The 23,057-nt window shown below is 50.2% G+C and overlaps 8 protein-coding genes across 8 annotated transcripts; 4 read left to right on the forward strand and 4 right to left on the reverse strand.

Moving 5' to 3' along the window:
- Nucleotides 1-3,821: 3,821 nt before the first annotated feature.
- BP01DRAFT_308808 (molybdopterin molybdotransferase MoeA) lies at nt 3,822-5,180 on the forward strand (the record flags this gene model as incomplete). Its single annotated transcript, XM_025572358.1, has 1 exon — nt 3,822-5,180. One exon carries the CDS (start codon nt 3,822-3,824, stop codon nt 5,178-5,180), a length of 1,359 nt encoding a protein of 452 aa, XP_025426195.1.
- An 859-nt stretch (nt 5,181-6,039) lies between these two features.
- BP01DRAFT_410938 (molybdopterin oxidoreductase family protein) lies at nt 6,040-9,255 on the reverse strand (the record flags this gene model as incomplete). The annotated part of the gene is made up of 5 exons (XM_025578891.1): nt 6,040-6,749; nt 6,811-8,552; nt 8,638-8,871; nt 8,939-9,049; nt 9,110-9,255. The coding sequence occupies 5 exons, from the start codon at nt 9,253-9,255 to the stop codon at nt 6,040-6,042; spliced, it is 2,943 nt and encodes a 980-aa protein (XP_025426196.1).
- A 1,627-nt stretch (nt 9,256-10,882) lies between these two features.
- BP01DRAFT_410942 (uncharacterized protein) lies at nt 10,883-11,824 on the forward strand (the record flags this gene model as incomplete). Its single annotated transcript, XM_025578892.1, has 1 exon — nt 10,883-11,824. The coding sequence occupies one exon, from the start codon at nt 10,883-10,885 to the stop codon at nt 11,822-11,824; it is 942 nt and encodes a 313-aa protein (XP_025426197.1).
- A 1,304-nt stretch (nt 11,825-13,128) lies between these two features.
- Nucleotides 13,129-14,456, reverse strand: BP01DRAFT_410944 (uncharacterized protein; the record flags this gene model as incomplete). The annotated part of the gene is made up of 1 exon (XM_025578893.1): nt 13,129-14,456. The coding sequence occupies exon 1, from the start codon at nt 14,200-14,202 to the stop codon at nt 13,129-13,131; it is 1,074 nt and encodes a 357-aa protein (XP_025426198.1). The 5' UTR covers nt 14,203-14,456.
- Nucleotides 14,457-14,714: 258 nt separating this feature from the next.
- Nucleotides 14,715-15,726, forward strand: BP01DRAFT_410950 (uncharacterized protein; the record flags this gene model as incomplete). The annotated part of the gene is made up of 1 exon (XM_025578894.1): nt 14,715-15,726. A coding segment is annotated over one exon (1,012 nt), but the record flags the coding sequence as incomplete, so codon positions are not given.
- Nucleotides 15,727-16,610: 884 nt separating this feature from the next.
- Nucleotides 16,611-18,248, forward strand: BP01DRAFT_351792 (MFS general substrate transporter; the record flags this gene model as incomplete). Its single annotated transcript, XM_025573855.1, has 4 exons — nt 16,611-17,017; nt 17,075-17,289; nt 17,344-17,520; nt 17,581-18,248. 4 exons carry the CDS (start codon nt 16,611-16,613, stop codon nt 18,246-18,248), a joined length of 1,467 nt encoding a protein of 488 aa, XP_025426200.1.
- Nucleotides 18,249-18,665: 417 nt separating this feature from the next.
- On the reverse strand, nt 18,666-21,287 carry BP01DRAFT_361448 (catalase/peroxidase). Its single transcript, XM_025576155.1, has one exon. The coding sequence runs from the start codon at nt 21,006-21,008 to the stop codon at nt 18,732-18,734; it is 2,277 nt and encodes a 758-aa protein (XP_025426201.1). The 5' UTR covers nt 21,009-21,287; the 3' UTR covers nt 18,666-18,731.
- A 394-nt stretch (nt 21,288-21,681) lies between these two features.
- Nucleotides 21,682-22,933, reverse strand: BP01DRAFT_361449 (uncharacterized protein). Its single transcript, XM_025576156.1, has one exon. The coding sequence runs from the start codon at nt 22,924-22,926 to the stop codon at nt 21,709-21,711; it is 1,218 nt and encodes a 405-aa protein (XP_025426202.1). The 5' UTR covers nt 22,927-22,933; the 3' UTR covers nt 21,682-21,708.
- Nucleotides 22,934-23,057: the final 124 nt, after the last annotated feature.

Below are 23,057 nucleotides of genomic sequence, written 5' to 3' on the forward strand. Positions count from 1 at the left end.
AAATAGTGGATACAGTAAACAGTCTACTTCAGTATAGATATAGGCGCAATAATCTACTCACTAAGGGCCATACTTAGGGCCCACCGGCCATAGTATTGGAGAGATATCTTGCTAGTAAGAAAATCCTAATTTCAATAATCTTAACAGATAAGGCCTGTGCCTTCCTTAGTACTACAGAGATATGGATATTCAGCTGCTATAACATGACTTTTACCAACAAACCACTCCATAAATAGCTATTACCGGAATATCTTCGCTGATATTTGAACAAGATCTCAAATTAATTCTGCTGTATTCCTGTTTCCCTTTAATCTTTACTATTAACACTGTGCCCATCTTTATTATTATTGGTCTTGCGTTTTCCACAGCAGCGGTTTAACGCCTTTTGCTTTACTTTTTCTTTTTCTTTTTCTTAGGCTCATCTGTCCGGAGGGGGGGAGTGTCGCCATTTCCCAATTAGGCGACTTCCCGTCCTCGCTGGTCGCCCCCATATCTCAGCGCGACTAGGTAGATAGCAATGAACAACGATCTTTGACCCATGAATGATCCTCGCTATTAGCGACCCCTTAGGGACGGCCAACAAAAGTAAATTAGCCTGTGATGCTATAAACTACTTAATCTACTTATAATAATATAAATAATACAACTACCAGGTAATTATCTAATTATATTTTATACAGCTATTCCCCTGACTTTTATATCTAAATCAAGGGCAATTCACAATAGAAGAAGATTCTAGTAGTATAAGATAGAATTAATAGACTTTAAGAAGTAAGAGAATAACTATAAAAGATATAGTAAATAGCTATAAAAAAGCAAAAGAAATACTATAATAAGTATAGAAAACTATTCTACTTTAAGAAAAGGGATCTAGTTAAGCTATCAACCCGGAACCTATAACTTAAAGAATTAAGAAAGCTAGTCCTAAAGTTTATATAATCTTTTTAGATTTTTAAATATATTAGAACCTAAGTATATCACTTATATCTACCTGAGGAATATAGACAAATTCATAATATATTCTATATTTCCCTGCTGGAGCTGTGGAATATAGAAAGAAACTATAAAGAATCACTCCCAATACCAGAGTTGGATAATAAAGACGAATAGGAAGTTAAAGAAGTTAAAGATTACTAATACTATAATAGCTAAGACTATTATCTAATTAAATAGAAGGAATGGCTAAGCAAATACAACTAATAGATCCCTAGTAAAAACATAATAAATATACAAGAATATATTAGAGATTACCAAAGAAAGCACTAGAAGAAGTAAAAGTATACTAAACCCTAATAAAGTACTACTGAGTAATTAGGAGTATTAAATATATATCTTATAGATATACTTAGTTGTATAATATCTTATAGTATTTTATTATATACTCCAGTATACTTATAGATATATTAATTATACTGTTATAAGGTGATAGGCTATATTTATATATACTAAAACTCTTATAATATTATAATTTAGTATCTTCTCTACTATAAAACTAATACAAGTCAGCCTCACAACTTACCTAAGGTAACTAGAAAATCCTTAAATATCTAGATAAGAATATCATCTAGCTACTCCTCTTCAAACTGGAGTCTAATCATATCCGAGATACCAGTGCAGAACAACTGTTTGGCTGAGACCTAAAGGATATAACTAGGATCCCTAGATATAAGACAAAGCCTCTTAATATCTACCCTAGTAATTTTATATTAACAGACCAGAAATACTTTATAGTTAGCTATATGCTACTAGTAAAGTATTAGTATATTAATTACTAAACAAGTCTATCTTTATAAACCATTTTCTATACTGCTAATAGTCTATGGTATTAATAGTATATTACTATTATTTATACAAAGATCTTTTCAAGGTGTACTATATACTTATTTATAGTATAAAGAATTTCTCTATTAAAGTTAATAGAAGCTTTGCTCTTCTTATCTTCGGCTTTAGAAAAGAAGTAACTATAATACTAGTCTAAAAGCTTTATTAGTTCAGCCACGTTGCCTAGTGTACCCACGGGTATTTAAGTATATTAGCTAAAGTATATTAAAGAAGGTTTATAAATCCCTACTACTTCACAGCCGCCTCAGTAGTTATAATACTATTAGTATAGGATGGATTCCTCCTTATCTAAGATATAGTCAATTGTAAAGACCTCCTGTTTATCTATATTTTCAGATTCGAAGTGCTTTAAGAAGATCCGGAGACAATATATATACTATAATTAACAGAGTCTAATTACTGTATTATATATTAGATATAACTAAGTTATTACTGAAGTATAACAGCAACGACACATATTAGTAGCTCTATCTAGTATACTATAAGTCTTATATAAAAGAGATAAAATACTATAGAATAGAGTATATAATAGATATAATAAGACGCTAGAAACCTTAATATAATAAATAAATAAATATACAGAGTAGAGAGGATGAGGAAGAGAAAAAAAAATAAGAGTAATATAATAGACTCTTATTTATACTTCCTCCTAATAGATCCACCCACGCGAATGTGACTGTGCACTGGTGAATCTATACTAAAATATATATAACTCTATTAATATTACCTACCCTGTGAGCTTCCTACCTGTTGTGGCCGAGCCTCTACCTTTCCTAATTAGGAAATATAAGGTTATCCCCAACAACTGAGCTAGGTGGCTTATTCTTGTGAAAGAGGGTGCTATTTATAATAGAACAACTACTATTATAAGTAAGGTTATCAGGATAACGTACTATAGTGGTTATGGGAGTCGTGAGGTCATTAATAGCAAACCTATACCTCCCCGATACCTATAAGGTGCTGATTCCTCTGCAGGAAGCTACTGATCCTCAAGGATCAGTCTATTTCATGGATATAGGCTACCTTTGTCATTACTAGACGAATCCATAGTGTTTAGTGGTTGATTCCTTACCTAGTCGACAGGCCTTCTACCCTGACAAGTAGATCCTATCACACAGCGGGCCTATCAATAGTCCCAGTATCCTGAGCAGGGTCAGGGCCCTTAGTTGTAGTGGATATAGTGTAAAAGGCTGAAGCCAGTAAGCCTTTTTTATTAAAAGTAGATCTTTACTTACTAACTAGTAAAATAGAGTTTACTAGTTACTATAATAAACTTTCTAAGAATCGTACTTTATAGACTTCTCTATATAATATAAATATTAGATTAAGACCTAATTATTTTAGATAGTTCTCTAAGTAATTTGACTTTGGATTAGTAACTTATTACTTTTGCTACACAAGCTATTTAGCCCTTGACAGCCCGCCCTGGGCGGGATTCTTCTCCACTGGTGATTACTAAGACTTAGACATCAATAAATTAATCAACACGATCTTAATCAACGACATACGACCACGGTTATTTACAGGTCTGTTGGTAGACTATAAAACAAGAGATAGTTTCAAAAGCAATAATAGGATTAGCAGTAGACGGAAGATCAGAAACCTAAGTATGAATTTGGTGTATGGTTTTAAATCTTTGTAGAGGTTATATAGGTAGTAAGGATTTATGCGTTTTGTTTCAACACAGGCTCAGGGATGAGGCTTATCACAGCAATGCCAGGCAGGGAGAAAAGCATCAGCTCTCTCTATCTTATCTTATTCCTAAACCTTGTGGCATTGTATTATGAAAATGTCCCAAGTCAGATCATAAGTAGACAATCAGACACAGAACCCGGTCATATAAGTGTCTGAGAGTGGAATCTATGGAACCTTATTTGCACGTCATTGTGACCGAATGTAGTATTCGCCCATATAATACAACAAATGTCGTACAAATCTTGCAGTTTGTCAATGCTTTTGTAGAAGTTCCCAAATCTTTAATGCCTCTCTCATATCTGGATGCACTGGAGCGAATTCGCTGTGAGGCCGAACAGGATGCGATCGCATTCCGGTCAGGGTTTGAGAGGCTCTCAATAGATAAAGCTGTGAGCCGGATCTCTCAGGTAACCTATCGATGCCATGAGGCAACGCCCAAATATGACACCTCCGCTATGGATGGCTACGCACTCAACTCGGCGGCAACCCAATCGGCGACCCCAGAAACCCCAATCATCTTCCGAGTCTGTGGCACTATAGCAGCGGGAGACGAGCCACTTCGTATTGACAATGGAACTGTTTCGGACATTCCCCCCTGCGTCGAAATCATGACAGGTGCTCCCTTTCCCCAAAACGCCGGGGATCGACAATTCGATTGTTGTGTACGCCTCGAGGACGTCACTGCGATTAGTGTTTCAGGATACCCATGTATCGGAATCAGAAAACCAGCCACCTTCCAACAAAACAGACGGCTAGCCGGTGGCGACTTCTCCCCAGGTGATATTATTATTTCTGCAGGGCAGGTGATTCAGCCCTCGCACATCATGGCGCTCGCATCAGTGGGTATCATGGAAGTTCATGTGACACGAAAAACTGTTGTGGGCGTTTTCTCGACAGGAAATGAGGTGGAGAGGGTCTGTCGGCGTGGCCAACATCACATTGCAGATGCCAATGGCCCGTATATCAGTGCTAGCCTTCAGGCGCAGGGATCCGAAGTGGACTTTCTGGGCACTCTGGAAGACAATAGCGACGCCATCACGCATGGGATCCGCGCAGCTTCGAATACGAACCGGTACGATGTTCTGATTAGTTCCGGAGCAGTATCCGCGGGCAAATATGACTTCGTTCCATCTGCTTTACAGAATCTCCACGTTCGTCAAGTCTTCCACAAGATAGCTATTCGCCCCGGCCACCCGGTTCTCTTTGCCAAAATCCCCATCTCAGCTCGCAAAGCCGTGGAGCGTGGCGTCAGGGGTGATAGATATGAGGTGCCGTTCTTCGGACTTCCAGGGAACCCAGTGGCCAGTGCAGCTTGTTTGCAGTTTCTGGTTGCACCCTATCTGAAACATCTGCAGAAGCAGTCACCCGAACCAGTACTAGAGGCAACAATCTGCCAGTTTGGGGACTCCAAGCCTCCGGACCGTGCGTTGGCGCAACTGCTGTTGAAAGTGCCCAAGGATCTGGATGTGTTCCGCCCTGGTGTGACTCAGCGTCGCATCGCTGATCACTTAGAAGTAACCCCACTGGAACACAGTTCCTGGAAGGTCAAGCCATTTCTTGAGGCAAATTGCTGGATTCATGTTCCAGCCGGACAATCGGACGTTTACCAGGGTGACACGGTCAGTATCTTGGCCAGTCACTGATGACCCGTCATGGCACCTTGCGCATGCTGTTGAACTGTTCTGAGAGCTAATGCCTGTTGCCATTCTTTTTGGTTATTGGTATTAAACAGCCACTGTTCATGGGAAGTTCGAACCACATGGGCATTCACAGCCTTGATGACGGATTTGGGACCCAGAATGCCCTTTTGAACGTTGTTCGCCAGGAGACGCAGAGCCTGAGGTGTCCAGATAGCTAATAGAGGCTCGCACCAGCCTTCCTCGTTCTCAAAGCATATAACCGGTGCTTTCCCTAAATGTTGGCGCAATTCTCTCAGTGCATCCGCTGTCAGAAACGGATAGTCGCATGCGACCACCAACCAGGTAGCGTCTGGATCGTGCGTATGAGCGGCCAACAGCCCAGCCGCTACCTATATCTTGTTCCCCTATTCTTTCGCCTTTTTTATCGTAGATAAGCTGGATCGTGATCGTGCTCGGGTTGATTTTCACGTCGAAACGATCTAGTGGGGAGGCTGCGAGTTCCGGGAGCGCCTCACTGGCAGTTTTATTCCGCATGGAGAGATAGATTGTATCTGTTTCAGGTATTGCCTCATGAAGCACCTCGATCAACTGTCGGTACATAGGTATATCTCCGCTCAAAGACAGCAGCTCTTTCCGAGTTCCCATTCGCGATGACCTCCCACCCGCGAGGAGCAAGCCCTTCAGCGGTTCCATTTTTGTTATGCCATGCAATTGGACAGTCCCTAGAATGAAAAAGAGCTCGAGATATACTTGGTGGCGAAATCTTCTGACGTCACAGTACGTGACATCATAACGTTGACGTTGATTAAGTCTAACAACTCTGACTACGCGCATTACGAAAGGGAAACTGAGTCTCCACGGTTCAACACCGCAGGGTTCCAGCTAGACTCGAGTCTGGTTGATGCAACTCCTCGGGAAGCACCATGGGGACCAGCAATGTTTGTGGGCTTTTAACCTTGATCTGCTGCGCTATCCACGCCTTCTGTCGCTGAATATTGCTCAGACTATCCGTGACAGCCGCGACAAGATCTGTATCCCATAGAGCTTGACTGGCGGGGAGCAGTGCGGTCAAATGATCCTCAATGTAGGTGAGGAATAACTTTAATGACTGAAGAGCTGCAAGTGCCTCGTACGGATCGCTAGCCTCAGTCGTAGGGAACATCGCGTCTACCAGGCGTTGGGCTGTTGCTCGTCCATATTGTCGGCTTTCGTAGTATTTATTGACTTCTGGCTGTAATCGCTCAAGCATATCCTGTGTGAGCCGCTTCATGATTTGCAGGCCCGCTTGAACTTCGAAGTCATGCACCAGCCGGGGTACAAGATGTTCATACAGCTCCATTAACTTGATGACAGCTTCCTCCGTCGCGCCGAGCCACAGCTCCAACCGACGCTTGCGCTCGCCTTCGTCTTTGCGGCTTCCTTTGCGGCGGCTGCTCTCTTCCTTCTTTGCCTTTGTGGCCGTAAGTGCTTCCTTTGCGAAGATACCCTCTTCCCCTTCTTTCTGCACACATTTTTCAATCCTGACCGCACCGGACTTGAACATGGGTTGTTTGGAAATGGGATCCCACTGCTCTACGCGGATTATCATTAATAACCAAGCGACTGTACGCGCAAAGGAGTCAATCCTACCTACCTATGGTCAGCTCATTAGCCGCACGAGCACGTCCATCACTATCCAGATCCCCAAAGTGAAACGTGATAAACACATGACCGTCTTCAATATCCCCGATCGCAACCGGTAAATGAACCCGGCCCCGGCGCGATATGACCTCCACCATCTCCCCCTCACTCAGGTGAAGCGCCCGGGCATCAGCAGACGAAACTTGCACGGAGGGCTCCGAATAGGCTTGCCGTAGGCGCCGATTGCGGCCTGTCTTAGTTCTCGTATGGAATTGATACACATTTCTACCCGTCGCTAGGCGCAGGGGGAATTCGAAGTCTGGCTCTTCCAGCGAGGGGTGAAAGTGGGCAGACTTCAGAATCGCGCGTCCGGCCGGTGCCATCGCTGTGTACTGGGCCTTAGTAAGAGGCGCGCCAGTTTCCAGGTCATGTCCATAGCTCTCACAGTAGTCCTCATCGGTGAAGAACTTGCCGTCATCGAACAGCCGCTCTCGTCCCATCGGGTAGTCCGCGGTACAGGGCCAGGTGATCCCCGAACCCCCTCGCAGCTTCGCGTAGGATAAAGCACTGCAGTCGCACGGCCGATCGAACGACATCCTCTTCCATGCCTCGAACACCTCTTCGGACTCGGTGAACGGACACAGCGGATTGCCCTCCTTATCCTTGAATTCCATGCGCCGGGCGAAATCGAGAAAAATTTCCAAATCCGACCGCGCTTCGCCCGGGGGCTCGACGGCCTTCTGCGCCAGGTGCATCGTCCGATCCGCGTTGGTGAAACACCCCGTCTTTTCCGACCACTGTGCGGCTGGGAGGACCAGATCGGCCACCGCCGTCGTCTCGGTGGGAAAAATGTCTTGACACACCAAGAACAGGCCTGGGCGAGTCAATAGCCTCCGCACTTTGGGCAAATGTGGCAGGCTGACCATCGGGTTCGTGCCCGAGACCCACAGCATCTCGATGCTGCCGTCTTCAATATACTTCAGCATATTCTCGATGTGGGTGGGTAACGTCCAATGCGGCATTTGGATGTAGGGGATATTCCAGTAATCCGCAATTTCCTGCATATGAGCCTCGTTCTGGTGATTGCGGAACCCCGGAAACTCCCCATCGCAGCCCGTCTCGCGATTGTTCTGGGCGGTCGGCTGCCCATTCATCTGCAGGATGCCGGAGCCGGGTTTGCCAATCAGCCCGCGCAGGAGATTGATGTTGTTGATTTGGCATGCGCTCGCGGTAGCCTGGTTGGATTGGTAGACGCCTTGCAGTGCGGTCGACAGGAGGGTTTCTGTCGTGCCGATGATGCGAGCCGCCTCCTCTAACTGGCACGTTGGTACTCCGGTGATGCTTTCCACGTACTCTGGGTGGTACTTCTCCACCGTCTTCTGCAGCTCCTCCAAGCCAATGACATGCTTTCCGACGTAGTCCGTATTGATCCAGCCGTTCTTGAAGAGGAGGTGCTGAATGCCGTTGAGGAGGGCGAGGTTAGTCCCGACCTTTGGAGCGAGGTGGACTGTGGCCCGTTTTGCTGTCTCTGACTGTCGCGGATCCACCACGATCACCTTTGGCGGGTCTGGACCCTCTAGTCGATCGAGGATACGCGACCAGAGCACAGTCTGGGTATGGGCGACATTATGTCCCACCAGAAACAGGCAGTGTGTATAATCGACGTCGGAGTACGAACCCGGCTGACCGTCCGATCCGAATGACTCCCGCATAGAAGCAGCTGCGGTGGCCGTACATAACCGGGTATTGCCATCCCTGTGGACGCAGAGTCAGCCCCAAAGGAACCCAGTGTATCAGAAACCTCTCCCTCCGACTGTAGAATCAATAATATAAAACCTACATATGCAAAGTATGCAACCCCGCCTTCCCCACCATCGCCAACACATAATACTCCTCCAGAAACAACTGGCCAGAGGTATAGAACCCAATGCCATGATTCGTCAGCCGTGACCGGATCTCCTGCGTCCGCTGCACAATCAACTCCATCGCCTCCTCCCAGGTGGTCCGTTCGAGCTTGCCATTGCGTCGGATCTGCGGCCATTGCAGCCGATCGGGATGATCAATCGAGGTCCACCTGATGTCGACCGGGTCAGTCCTGCATGCTTTGATGAGATGATGGGGGGGACGAAAATCTCTCCTACCCATGCAGTCCCTTAGGACCGAGCCTGCCCTTGTTCACGCGGTCACTGACGCGACCGCGGACCCCGACTATCTTCCCATCTTTGACTCCGACATCCATCCCGCAACCATTACTGTCGCGACCATTAGCATTAGCATTCTGAAGCATACTGCAAGGGAGGATGTACTCTTACCTACACAAGACACAAGCACTCTGCACCCACTTCTCCGGGGTGTCAATCAAGTGTTCATCGCATCGGACGGGCCATTCATGCTTGTAGGGAGTGCGAGGCCCCCAGATGTCGTGGATTGAGTCCCGTGTTTCATAGAGTTGAGGCATGGTCTTTCTCGGGTGCTTGTTTGTGCTGGATCCCTGCCCGTGAACTTTTTATCCACTCCTGTCCTCCTTGGGTGTGTCCATAGAGAGCCCATCAGGGATGGGAGGTTTTCAGGTCCGAAGAAGAAAGAATTCGTCATCTTGTACTAAGTAGGTAGTGATGCGTCATGGGGGGTTCACATCATCGTCCCAGCTTTCACCCAAACTCTATTGCGAGTTGGTTGGCGCACAGGGTTTTCCCACGTAAGACTGGTAGAGTGGAGTGTAAGTTATACAGCCAGGATAAAAGAATGGTAATCGGAACTTATCCATCCGGTGTAACTAAGTTATAGTTGACAGACCGGGATAGGTGAGAAATGAGATGAAGAGGAGAGAAAGTAGAGAGGAAAAAGACAAAAACATACAACAGAAGGGATTCGCTGGTGGTCACCCACCCAACTACTAACCTCCCGGCGTGTGGCTTGAGGACGGCTGAGCGGACGGGAAGCCCTATTTTCCACACCCTGTGGTCGTATGTACCCGTCAGGTTCTAGGAAAAAAATATACAGTTAGATGTTATTTCAACACAATTCGTGCGAGTCAGCCCCCCTCATTACATTATATTCTCTTTGTTTGAAATGCAAATTAACTACGTGCCCGCGAGTTTACCTGGTTTGCATTGTAGAGCACTTGCCCTGCTGGTCACGTGGACCGCTACCCTCTTCAAGACTAAGGATATTATACCTCATAACAGAGCTTTCATGACGTTCGCTACCTCTAAAGATGATATTTATGCAGGAGCCGTCCGGATGAAATGCTGTTGTATGGGCCTCTCTGTCCAGCCAGCAGTAGCAGAGAGGCTACCTTACCATCGGACCACGCTTGGTATATCCGTTAAATGTACTCGATTGGTTTATATTATCTGCCCATATTACTTTCCTTTGAATGCCTACGGAACATTGCGACATACAGGACAGAGGTGGAGAGGCCCATAGACAGCATGAACCCCGTCGTGAACAGGGCGCTAATGCTCAAAACAGCCAGGTCTGGTATTGGCCCGGAAATTGCACCGGGGCTCACCAGCCTCAGCCCCATCTATTCCCTCCGGACAGCCCCAGAACCCATCATCCTTGCCTTTATATTAGGACCGGCCTGCGGGATTTGCACGCACCTTGCCAATGTTCCAGGGACAACTGCACCCCGGATAGCTCCATATTATCGGAGTGTGTTTCTGCAGCAGCTCCTTAACGCAGTTTTTGTGGGGGTATTTAGAGCAGTGCGCACACCGCAAGAGCACGGCATGGTTGACTCGATCAGTCAAGCCACACAAAGAGGACTTACAGAGAGAACAAGGTCCGAGCCGTTGCCCTGGACTCAGATAATGCAACAGTTGGGATATGCCGCCATTTCATGAGGACCAAAATCTCATTGTGCTATGCCGCGAGGATGTCCGCCGTGCCGAGGGTAATGGGGATGATTGCCCTGGCATTGCCAGGCGAGCATCGCCTACGCTTCCTCATCGGCAGTGAGATCCCGACCTTATAACGCCTCAATCATAGCATACTCTCAACCACCAAGGGACAACATTCATCACATCCACAACCCAAAGCTCATTTTTCCTCAGGTCAGATTTTCCAAATCCTGCATTATAATGACGGTCAAAACTACCGATGCTTCCCCGGAAGTCTACCCCCCTATTCCCCCCTACAAGGGCCGCTGGCACCCCCCGGCTTCACTGCTGGATGTCCACAACCACATGTGGATTGACACCGATGTTTGGGCATTGCCCTCGGAGATTCAATACGGTCTCTATCCCCAACCGACTCGTGGCCCCGGAGCTCGAAGGCAGTTACCTGGTCCTCTTGCCTCCGGGCTACTCGGACACCGATCTCGACGGCCCACGGTATCCGGTCCTCTACTGGCTGCACGGCGGCTTCTCCTGCTCTCGTCACGCCGAATGGCCCCCCGATTCTACTACCGCAAAATGGAGCTGGGCAAAATGCCCCCTTGCACCCTCATCACCGCGCAGGCGCTCCCCAAGGGCCGGTGGATCAACAACTACAATGGCACGAGACCACTCGGTGATATCATACAGCGCGATCTCGTCACCGCGGCAGACGAGCGATATCGCACCATCCGTCACCCGTCGGTACAGTGGTTGGAGGGTCACTCCGCCGGGGGCTACGGGGCGTGGAACCTCGGGCTGAAGTATCCGGAGGTCTTTGGCGGGGCCTTGAGTACCCTGGCAGGCAGCTTCCGAACCAAACTGGCGGACGAAGGCAGAGAAGTGACCTATGATACCTACAACGGTAGTCAGGCCTTTTTCACCGCGAATCATACGTTGATCCTGTTGGAGCAGCAGTTGGAACATGTCAAGCGGGGAAAAACCCAGTTGAGACTGTTGATTGGTGGCGATGACGTGCGCTCGCGAGAGGCGCATGAACATATGTGGGAGACCTTGACAGCGTGGGGGGTGGACTTTGGGAAGGCGATTGTTCCCGGGGCACCGTATACCGCCGAGGATGTACTCGGAGGGTTGAACGATGAGGGACTCCAGTTTTGGTGGGATGCGCAAGCAAAGATGGTCGAATAGAAGAAGAAGTGGTTGTAGACTTCGTTTCTCACTTTCTTGAAACTTGCATCCGTAATATTCATCGTTGTTGCACACAGTTGGCAATGCCCCATTCTGTGTCCAGGGGGATTATAGAATAAGGACTTCTACAAAATCACAAACAAGAGAATTTACATGTCAATCACCAGAACCGCCCCGGGTCTCGGTAAATTTGCCGTCGACCCCCTAAAGACCAAACTTCCAGTCTCCTGCTCCAGCTGCCAGACCTGCACCAGCCCACTCACTGACAGAGCGACGTAGACGAACCGTCCATAGGGACTCACCGCGCACCCTTTCGGCGAAACCCCCTCTTTCAATACAACTGTCTGAATGCGTTCCAGGACCCCGGTGACTCCATCCACTCAGAATACACTGAGCAGGTTATACCCACGGATGAGAGTATAGACAGATTTCCCTCCCGGGTGTACCTTCAGATCAGACAGTAGAACCTTTCCTTCCGGTGGGGGATAGCTTGCTGCCAGCTCCTGCGACGAGGGAAGAACATCCACCTTGGACAACGATGCGAAATCACCGTTTGGTTAATATGCAAAAGATTTCAATGATTGAGTGGTATTCGTAGTTGACATAGAAGACTGGGAGGGTGGGATAAAAGACTAAATAACATAGTTCACTACCTATCGGGGTGTTGTGAACTGCATGGAGACGGAGAGAAGACCTGTCGGCAATCAGGAGGGTCAAGATATGGTCTTGCATCATGTCACACTCCAGGTAGAAGGTACTGTTGGCGGTGCTGGTTGGGAAGAGACTGATGGAATGCAGACACGAGCGCGGAGAGCTCGCAGGGTGAATGAGGATGTCGCAGGGAGCAGACTTGGGGTGGGAATGGAATTAATGTCCAGACGATGCAGTTCCTCGAGCAGGCCGGGCTGTCGGAGCATGGGGCCTTCGATCTCAATCTCATTCTTAATTCCCAGTATCTGACTTTTATATTCATAGTCAGCGGGCATGGTGAATGGAGTTTACTATGTAGGGAGCCGTGACCTACCGGATGATTCCCTGCGAGGCTGAAGGAAGCATGTAGCATGCTTGATAGCGGTGATATTTGCCCTCCAGGCCTCTGCCACCTCTGTCAGTCAACTTGATGATCTATAATACGCCTATGTCACTCATATTCTGTTTCGTTTGGTCGTTGTTAATCAGATAGTCTTGATCATATTTCTCTGTTTGGTTATTGTAGTATGAAAAGGGAAAATAGGCAGAGGGCAGAGTCAGTATGCGGTGGCTCGGCCAGCTCAGTCACTCTACACAAGTAGTAAATCTACTCCTTAGTAGTCATGATCCAGCGTCATATGTTTCTCAAGTTTCCCCCGGCTGTAGCATTGCTTTGCACAGAACGGACACGTCAGGGTGTCATAATAATGCTGAGTCCCGACGTGTGTTGTAAGGTCCTCAGGCCTGGGAACGGGCCCTTGCAAACACCAAGGACAGATGTTCTTCACGGTTGGCTCTGCGAACCCTGCTCCGGGATGAGACCCTTGCTCACAGCGACGAATAACCTCAGGGTGCATGTTGCCAATGTGTGCGCTCACGCCACGCTGATTGGTAAATCTCCGGGAACAATATGAACAAGGCCACGGGGCTTGAGAAGTTGGCTTAAGGCGAATTTCGTCAGCGTGCATGTCGCTTACGTGTGATTTCAGGCCACGCTCATTGTAGAATATTCGGGAGCAATGCGGACAGTGGTGATGAAACTCTAGACTGTCACAATTGCGACGATCACCTCGATATTCACGACGCTCATTACGATACTCACGACGCTCGCTACGATCGTCACGACGAAGCTCAGCGGTACGAAACTCAGGGTGTGCCATGTCCATGTGATGATTTAAGCCTTCCTGAGAGGCGAATCTTCGGAGACAATGCGGACAAGGGACCGGGTTTTGCCCTGGCATATCTTGCTGGACTCTGCCGCTTTCAGATTCTCGGGTGTCTCCATGATTCCTGCAGTAGTGAAGATCCAATGTCTCTCTATCTCTTGTGGCGAATTCACACCGGTCCCCACCCTCACAGATATACGTGTCTCCAGACTTACGATAACGACAACGGTCAACTATCGCACTATTCCAAAGTGTCCCGCATTGCGGGCAGCCTAAAGCAATAGGAGTTCCGTTCCTTGCCTCGGACTGCTGAAGTCTCTCGATGCAATGCTGGTGGAAGAATCGCCCACACTGGCCACACCGATCAGCATAATCGAGATCAAAGATGGCGTGTCCACATAGTCTGCAGTCATCGGCGTGCGCATGTCTGCCTGCGTAGCATGAAACCTGCGGCGCAGTAAGCTGGTGCGATGGGACATTGGCATAAGACCGAAGCCGCTGGATAGCCTTGTTGGAAGCCATAACGATAATATATATCTAACTTGCTGGGGTGAGAACAACCATGAGACGTCCAGTGAGGAGCTTTAAATATCCTCAAGTCAAAAAGCTACAGGATAGTATGACGGGAACATGTCGTTTGACTCCATTGTACTCCTTGTGCTAGGGGGTTTTTGACTGCATGGATACTGGAAGATCCCACTTGAATACATGGACTGCTCCTTTGTGGGAGAACTCTGAATGCATGCCCCGTATCAGGAATTGTCTGCTGTGTCGCGTTACTGGAATATCTTCCATGACCTGCCTTTGTATGCCCTAATGGGTCCATGTATCCACCGGGGAAACACGCAGATCATCCCTAGCACCGATACAATGCGTTCGGAAGATTTCGTTGCTCTCCGTTATTACTGACACCCTCCAACACTTCAAGTCCACGGACTGAGATCTATAAGTACTCGGATGATCCGGCCTTTACCCTCAACGCAACATCGCCGAGAACCGCAATTGCGTTTACGTTAACTGTGAAAGGGAAGAGCCATGCCACCATATATTCCAGGCTTTCAGTTCACAGCGCGACAGCACAGGCCCCCTAATGACTACGGCATGAAGACGATGCGGCTCCGGGTATCGGATGTGCTGCGTGTCGGGGACGGATGGGCCGCGCAGTTGATACTGGTTCAAGAGATCAAGACCACAGGCTTTGAGGTTGAAATGGGTCCGAAGCTTCTCGCTAAGCTGTTTGATGCAAAATACCTTCAGCCTCCGTTTCAGCGCATTGACTACGCGAGGAAGCAGTATAAGCGGGAATGTGCAGCATATCGTCATCTCAGGCTCAATCACCTGCAAGAGTATATCCCCGAATTCTTTGGCTCATGGTCAACCAGGATTGTAGACTCTCGTGGTCAAGAGCGATCAGTCAGGATGATTCTGACCGAGTACATTCGCGGCCACGATATGGAGCATCTGCGGCCCTCGGATTTCACGACGAGAGAACGGAAGGAGATTATGCGTCAGGCACTGGCAGCTGAAACCAAGTTCTATGCGTGTAATTTTCGACATCAGGACTTTTTCCCGCGTAATGTCATGGTAACTCCAGCGCTCGAGATTGTGATTATTGACTTCGGGTTGGCCTCTACTCATCGGTCTCCCAGCGATGTCTATAGCTCACGTGACACTGATCTGCTCGAAGGAAGGTACATCAGCCCTATATTGCGCTGGTGGCGGAGCGACGACCAGATCAAACGTGACCCGTGGATGGTGTCGGGCTGGATAACATGGGACTGGAACCAGTGGCTGGTGGATACTTGGAGAAGCGATATCCCTGATATCACTGCTGACATGCTCAAGTGGGTCGTTCCTTCAGAACGAAATCGGTCCTTCTTTCAACGATTGTTCCGAGACGATAGAAGGGAGCCCAGGTCGGTGCCTCCTTCCAGCCACACTCAAACGATCGTTCGACAGTCGTTCCGGTACGACACGGTTGAGCTCGAGTGGCTTCATGACCCAGGACGCTGTTCTCGCTGTTCTTGCTGTGATGGACGTCATTGAAATCACCTGGAAGACAACCGGTTCCACTACAATCTTTCGGGGCTATGTTACAGTTGAAAAATGCCAGCATGGTATATTCCGGTCATGTCATTTCCCAGCCACTTCATCCCACTGTCATATGCATTAGTTCTTTCTCATACAAACCATCCATGAAATCAAGATATTATTTCCGGACCTTATTCTCTGGAATATCCAGATATCAGTAGATTCTAGGTATTGAACCCCTAATTGTAAGTATACTGGAAAAGCTAAAATTCCTAACTTGGTTAACCACCATTATGTCAAATACTAATGTTATGCAATCTTGTGGGTAACGCACAGGTATGTCTTTATTGAGTCATTCAGGAATTATATCTTCTATGGAGTTATTTCACGAAGACGGGTAGAGACTGACTCTTGACATAGTATGTATATCCATGCGGCTTTACGACAACTGGAGGCCAGGCATCGAAAATCAACCCGGGACAAATACTATGGAGTCCGCGGGCAGCCGAGCCCTCCAATGAGTAAGCAGCCAGCTATGTGCATAAATGGACTATTATGCACCTTTGGCCTCAGGCCCACCACTTAGGGATACTTCAGAGTAGGAGAGAGCAATCCAGACCATTCAGTTCCCACATCATAATTCTCTGACCTTACATCATGTGTGCTGATTTACTGCAATTATTACCTCATGAGGATTTTGGATTTCTGGACTGTACACAGGCTTATCAGGCGCGCATTTCACCATCTGCAAGGAGCTGGCGTCATGGGCGATAAGAAACCAACCCCTCATCTCCTGCTGCAATGACCTTTTACACTCTCTATCGATCTTCCAGGCTTTTATCTAGACTGAACCCAGTCTTCTCGCGTATATTGCATCGATTCTACTCATCAATCCAACGATGGCCTCGCTGCGCAGATGGCTGGCCATCCGACTGTGGGGCGAAGAGCCTCAGACTCGCGCGCTGCTGGCCAAACTTGACACCACCCTGTTGCCCTACTTCTCCCTGGTCTGGTTTCTCTTCGGAGTCACTCGCTCCAGCTACTCCTCCGCCTACATCAGTGGCATGAAAGAGGCTCTGGGCTTCCAAGGCAAGGAGTACAATTACATGAACACCGCCTATTTGGTCGTCTACGCTGTCTTCCAGATGCCCGGCACTAGCCTGTTGACCATCGCCCGTCCCAAATATGTGTTTGTGACTGCCAATGTGAGCTGGAGTGTCTTGACCTTGATCACCTACAAGATGACGCGGGCCTGGCAGGTCATCTTGCTGAATGCGATCGAAGGCGGCTTCTCCGCCATTGCCTAGTATGCCTCCGCGTTAATGGATCATCCATGCAGATCCGAGCACTAACGCGGAACCAGTGTCGGAGCGCAGTTCATGCTCGGGTCCTGGTACCAGAAGTCGGAGCTCGGGATGCGAGCCGCCGTCTTCTGTGTCTTTGGACATATTGGCACCATGGCCGGGGGCTGGATCCAAGCCGGTCTGTTGGCCGCATTGGCGGACCAAGGGGGTCTGCCAGCCTGGAAGTGGATTTTCATCATTGTTTCGGTGATGACGGTCCCTGTGGCCCTCTTCGGTGAGTTCTGGACCTCGCTCTCCATGGATACGAATCCTGATGAGGACATTGTAGGCTGGGTCTTCATCCCCGACCTCCCCGCCCACCGTTCAGCCTGGTATCTCAACGAGGAGCAGAAAGAACATGCCGTCACTCGACTGGGCGTGGTGCGCAAGCACTCCTGGGATGTCACTGTTTTCCAGCGCGTCCTGCTGAGCTGGCAATTCTGGCTGTTGCCGTTCATCTTCATGCGTAAGTCGTCTCTCAAGCCGTCTTCCCCCCCCCCCCCCCAAAGTACTGATCAGAAAACAGTATATTCACTCTCCGTGCAAGAAGTCTCAAACAACGTCATGCCCTACTGGATGGCCTCCCGGGGGTACTCCACCATTCAACAGAACAACTATCCCACCGGTATCTACGCAGCCGCCATCCTCGGCACGATCTGCTACGCCGTCATCTCCGACCGATTGCGCTCCCGATGGGAGGTATCTCTGGCCATTGGCTTGACCTTCGTCATCGGCTCCTCTATCCTCGTCTCCAACCCCTCGAATGATGCAGGGTACTTCGTGGCTTTCTACCTGATCGGCACCACTTACGCTCCGCAGGCCATCTGGTACTCCTGGATGGCAGACGTGACCGCCCACGACTTGCAGCTGCGGGCGATCACCACGGGATTCATGAACTCCTTCGACTTTGCTTTTGTGACCTGGTGGCCCCTGATTTTCTTTCCTGCGACGGACGCCCCGGACTTTCACAAGGGGTACATCGCCAGTCTGGTGACGGGAGCATTGACAATTCCGTTTATTGGATTGATCGCATATCTCGAGAAACGAGATCTGGCGAGGGGGAGGATCGGGGCAATCGCCCATGAGCCTCCTCTGATTGACGAAGAGGTTGTTTCCCGGGAGGAAAGGCCAAATAAGCCGGGGGATGATTCCATCATTGTCCGAGCAGCGGAAGAGGGGGCATCAATGGCATAACTAGTATTCCGAGGACTATCGATTCTTATCTCGTCAGGGCCCTTCTTCGTCCAAGAAATCTGGCTTTTTTGCCCCGGGGGAAAGTGTGCGATTGCCCCTTGATATGTAATCCTCAGCCGCGGTCGTAAGTATATTGGCTGCACGTAGGTTATTTCGACCTTTCATGCAATACTTAGTCCCTAGCTGGGTCAGTCTTCAACAGCCATCTGGCTCGCTAATAAGCTTGACAAATCCACCAAATGGAGTCAAAGAGTAATGACATGGTACTGTCTTCTCGAAATTCTTCCTTTATGATAAAAAGGGGGAAGGATAACGAGGGCAAGGACAGACATTGCCTTTTCCCGCGAGATCCTTGTCACGAAAGGCGACTCCACCTGCTACAATGGAACTACGAGTCGACTACAGGGAGCCACAGAATAATGCGACAAACGGATTTCATTGCACGTGAAGTCATTACAGGAGTGGAGAGATTTTCAAGCAGAACTACAAACGAGACGAGACAAGAGTCTGCTTCTTGAGGTCAAATCGGTCCAGGTTCATCACCTTGTCCCAAGCTGCCACAAAGTCCTTGACAAATCGAGCCGGGCCATCGACGCTGCCATAAACCTCCGCAATAGCGCGCAACTCCGCATGCGATCCAAATACCAGATCCGCGCGCGTGGCCGTCCACTTGACCTTGCCGGTCTGACGATCAGTGCCCTCGTACAGTTCCCGGCTGTCATCGGTGGCCTGCCAGGCCGTGTTCATATCCAGCAAGTTGACGAAGAAGTCAGTTGTCAACTGTCCGGGCCGGTTCGTGAAGACCCCATGGGCCGATCCGTCGTAGTTGGCGTTCAGCACGCGCAGACCACCGACCAAGACAGCCAACTCCGGCGCAGACAGGCTGAGCAGTTGGGCTTTGTCCACGAGAAACTGCTCCGTGCGCACACGAGGGGTCGAACGACCATAGTTGCGGAAGCCATCGGCCACCGGCTCTAAATGGCTGAAGGACTGCACGTCGGTCTGTTCCTGCGAGGCATCCGTCCGCCCGGGGATGAAGGGGACCTGGATGGCATGGCCCGCATCGTAAGCCGCCTGTTCGACGGCAGCACTGCCAGCAAGCACGATCAGATCGGCGAGGGAGACCTTCTTGCCATAGGCAGCAGAGCTGTTGAACTGCTTCTGAATATTTTCGAGAGTGCTCAGCGTCTCCTGAATCCCCGGCTGGCGATTAATTTCCCAGTCTCGCTGGGGCTGCAGACGAATCCGTGCGCCGTTGGCGCCCCCGCGCTTGTCGCTCGACCGGAAGGTCGAGGCTGAAGCCCACGCCGTCGACACCAGCTTGGCCCGGTCCAGGCCACTAGACAGGATGGTCCGCTTCAGCGAGGCAATATCACTGGCATCCACAAGAGGGTGGTCCACGGCAGGGATGGGATCCTGCCAGATCAACTCTTCGGTGGGCGCCTCAGGTCCAATGTACCGACTGCGGGGACCCATGTCGCGGTGGAGCAGCTTGAACCAGGCGCGAGAGAAGGCATCCGCCAACTGATCCGGGTTCTCCAGGAACCGCCGCGAGATCTTCTCGTAGGTGGGGTCATAGCGAAGGGAGAGATCAGTGGTGAGCATCGTAGGCCGGTGGCGCTTGGAGGCATCATAAGCGTCCGGGATGATGGCTTCGGAGTCCTTGGCCACCCACTGATGGGCTCCCGCGGGACTCTTGGTGAGCTCCCACTCGTACCGAAACAGATACTCCAGGTAGTTGTTGCTCCACTTGGTCGGGGTCTTGGTCCAAATCACCTCGAGACCACTCGTGATGGTGTCGGGTCCTTTGCCGGACTGGTGGCGGTTCTTCCAGCCGAGACCCTGGGATTCGAGGCCGGCTCCTTCCGGCTCGGCTTCCACGTTGCTGGAGGGCGCAGCACCGTGGGTCTTACCGAAGCTGTGACCGCCCGCAATGAGGGCTACCGTCTCTTCATCGTTCATTCCCATGCGACCGAAGGTGGTGCGGATATCACGGGCAGCAGCCACCGGATCAGGGTTGCCATCCGGACCTTCGGGGTTGACATAAATCAGACCCATGTGGGCCGAGGCCAAGGGCTTCTCCAAGTCTCGCTTGTGGATGTCGCGATGCAGGGCTTGATCGCTGTCCACCACCCCTGGGGCAGCCACACCAGGGTTGCCATCGGAGTAGCGGACATCGTTGCCCAACCAGGTGGTCTCGCCACCCCAGTAAACCGACTCATCTGCCTCAAAGGTGTCTGGACGACCACCGGAGAAGCCAAAGGTCTTGAAGCCCATGGACTCGAGGGCGACGTTTCCGGTCAGCAGCAGCAAGTCGGCCCAGGAGATCTTGTCGCCATACTTCTGCTTGATGGGCCACAAGAGCCGACGAGCCTTGTCTAGACTGACATTGTCCGGCCAGCTGTTGAGCGGGGCGAAACGTTGCTGGCCCTGACCCCCTCCACCACGACCATCAAAGACGCGATAGGTGCCCGCACTGTGCCAGGCCATGCGGATAAAGAGGCCGCCATAGTGACCAAAGTCGGCGGGCCACCAGTCCTGCGAGTCGGTCATCAGGGCCTGAAGATCTTTCTTGAGGGCCCAGTAGTCCAGGCGCTGGAAGGCGGCGGCATAGTCAAAGTCCTCCTTCAAGGGATTGGAAGTGGTGGAATGTTGGCGAAGGATGTTGAGCTTCAACTGTTCCGGCCACCAGTCGGTGTTACGAGTGCCCCCACCTGCCACATTGGCATGGGCCTTGAAGGGACACTTGGACTCACCCATCGTGGGAGTATTGTATGTAGATAGGAAGGAATGATGTTCAAGAAGAGAGAACTGCGTCAAATCGGTGTAAGTATACAGTCATAAAACTTCAGGGAGAAGTGATTGTGAAGTTGAAAGAGAGAGAGAGGATGGGAAGTAGAAAGGGAGGGGAAGCAGCATCGACCCCGCGCAGGGTGTACTTATAATAACAGGAGGATCCGCTGTAGCACAGACAGGCTGGCCAAGACGGAATGAGTAATCGATGGTGTTCATTTGCTGACTGACCCGAGGGGGGCTAGACACGTGGAGGGATGAAGCTGTTGGAGGAAATGAGGAGGAGGAGGAGGAGGAGGAGGAAAAAGCGGGGGAATGCAAAACAGTGAATAATCACTGGGTCTCGACATCATGACTTTTGCTTCATTCGGTTGGCGGATCATCACCCCCGCATTCTTGCTGTAGTTAACTTACTGTAATTCACTAGTTACAGCAACTCGTCCACGTAAGCCGAAAAGTCCATTCCTTTTAGTCATCCCGCAGACTAGCTCAGGTTCTCTCTTAGTCTAGCCTCCGACTAGACTTACTGGTTATTGCGGGCTGGACTTGCCATATTACTAAGTTACCAATTGATGCTGACCAATTAATCATGAAAACTCTTGAAGATTGGGTATATACTACACAACATTTCTAAAATACACCGAATCAGGCCCATCAAGCAACGCCTTTACTTGCTCTCCTCCTTGGCCTCACTCGCCAACTTCTCAATCTGATCCTTTCTCTTCTGCAGCACTTGCTGGAGCTCCTCCACCGTCTCCTTCAGGACGCCCTCCGCCTCCTTGCCCTTCTTCTCTCCGACGGTGCGCAGCGACTGCAGCTGGTTCAGGATGTCCGAGCCGCCCGGAATCATCTTGGTCCACTTGTCCAGGTCGAACGAGCTGTTGTTCTTGGCCTGGTCGACCTTCTCCTTGACGAACTTCTCCACCTGATCCGTCTTGCCCGACGAGGCCGAGTCCTTGATCAGACCCCAGAGGTCGCCGAAGTTGCCCTGCTTCAACGCATCGGCGTTGTTCTCCACCATCTCCTTCAGCTGGGGGTTCTTGTCGAGATACTGCTTGCTCTCCTCCAAGCCCTTCTGCCACATCTCCTCCCCCATCTTCTGCAGCTTGTCCTTCTTCTCCTGGATTAGCTGGCGCACCTTCTCCGCCGACTGCACGCTGAAGCCCTCCTTGGCGATTCCCGTGACCTGCTCCCAGGTCTGATTGACCTCCTCCTTCGCCTGCGGGCCGTACGCCTCGCCCATCTCCTTCAGCTGGTCCCAGCTCCCACCGACCTTCTCCTGCAGCCAGGGGTGGTTATCGAGGATGTCGGAGGCCGCATCTCCGGACAGATCAGCCAAGCGACTGAGGTGTTTTTGCAGCACGCGCAGGGCCTCGAAGGCGGTATCGGCGTTGGCGCCGCCCTTTTTCGTCACGGCCTTGACCTCCGTGTACGCCTCGCGAACAATCGAGTCGAACTCGCTACCGTGCTTCTGCTTGACCTTCTCCAGGTCGTCAAAGGCAGTGTCGATGTATTTGCGCGCCCCGGGGATGAAGCCGGCGTAGCTCTTGACGGTATCCCGCAGCCAGTCGAAGGCCTTGTCGGGCTCGGGGGTGTTCTGGATGATGCCCTGCTTGACCTGCTCGGCGTAATTCTGGGTTTGCTTGACGGTCTTGACCACGGTGCGGGCGCCGGAGAAGTGGTACCAGCCATATCCGAGCACGAAGGTGACGGCACCACCGGCGAGACCTCCCACGAGGGCGGGATTGCTGCTGCTGCTGCTGCTGCTGGAGCTAGATCCAGAGGTAGTGGACTGGAAGCGAGCGTTGGCGCGACGGTTCTTGAGCTGGGCGGCGCGTTGCTGTCTGAGGCAGCGGGTCGCAACTCTGGGGGTACGGTTCATCATGATGTGTGGTTGTGATGTGGTGGTAAGAATTGGAGTAGGGAGCTGTCGTAGGAGAATAAAAGGTAAAGAATAGAATCGTAGAGGTAGTCAATTGATTGAGTGTTAATTGTAGGTATCTGGAAGAATAGTCG

Source organism: Aspergillus saccharolyticus, assembly GCF_003184585.1.
Source record: "Aspergillus saccharolyticus JOP 1030-1 unplaced genomic scaffold BP01scaffold_77, whole genome shotgun sequence".
Lineage (NCBI taxonomy): Eukaryota > Fungi > Ascomycota > Eurotiomycetes > Eurotiales > Aspergillaceae > Aspergillus > Aspergillus saccharolyticus.

Coding starts and splice junctions, on each gene's coding strand:
- BP01DRAFT_361448 (XM_025576155.1), bottom strand. CDS start 21,008: ATGGGTGAGTCCAAGTGTCCCTTCAAGGCCCATGCCAATGTGGCAGGT.
- BP01DRAFT_361449 (XM_025576156.1), bottom strand. CDS start 22,926: ATGATGAACCGTACCCCCAGAGTTGCGACCCGCTGCCTCAGACAGCAA.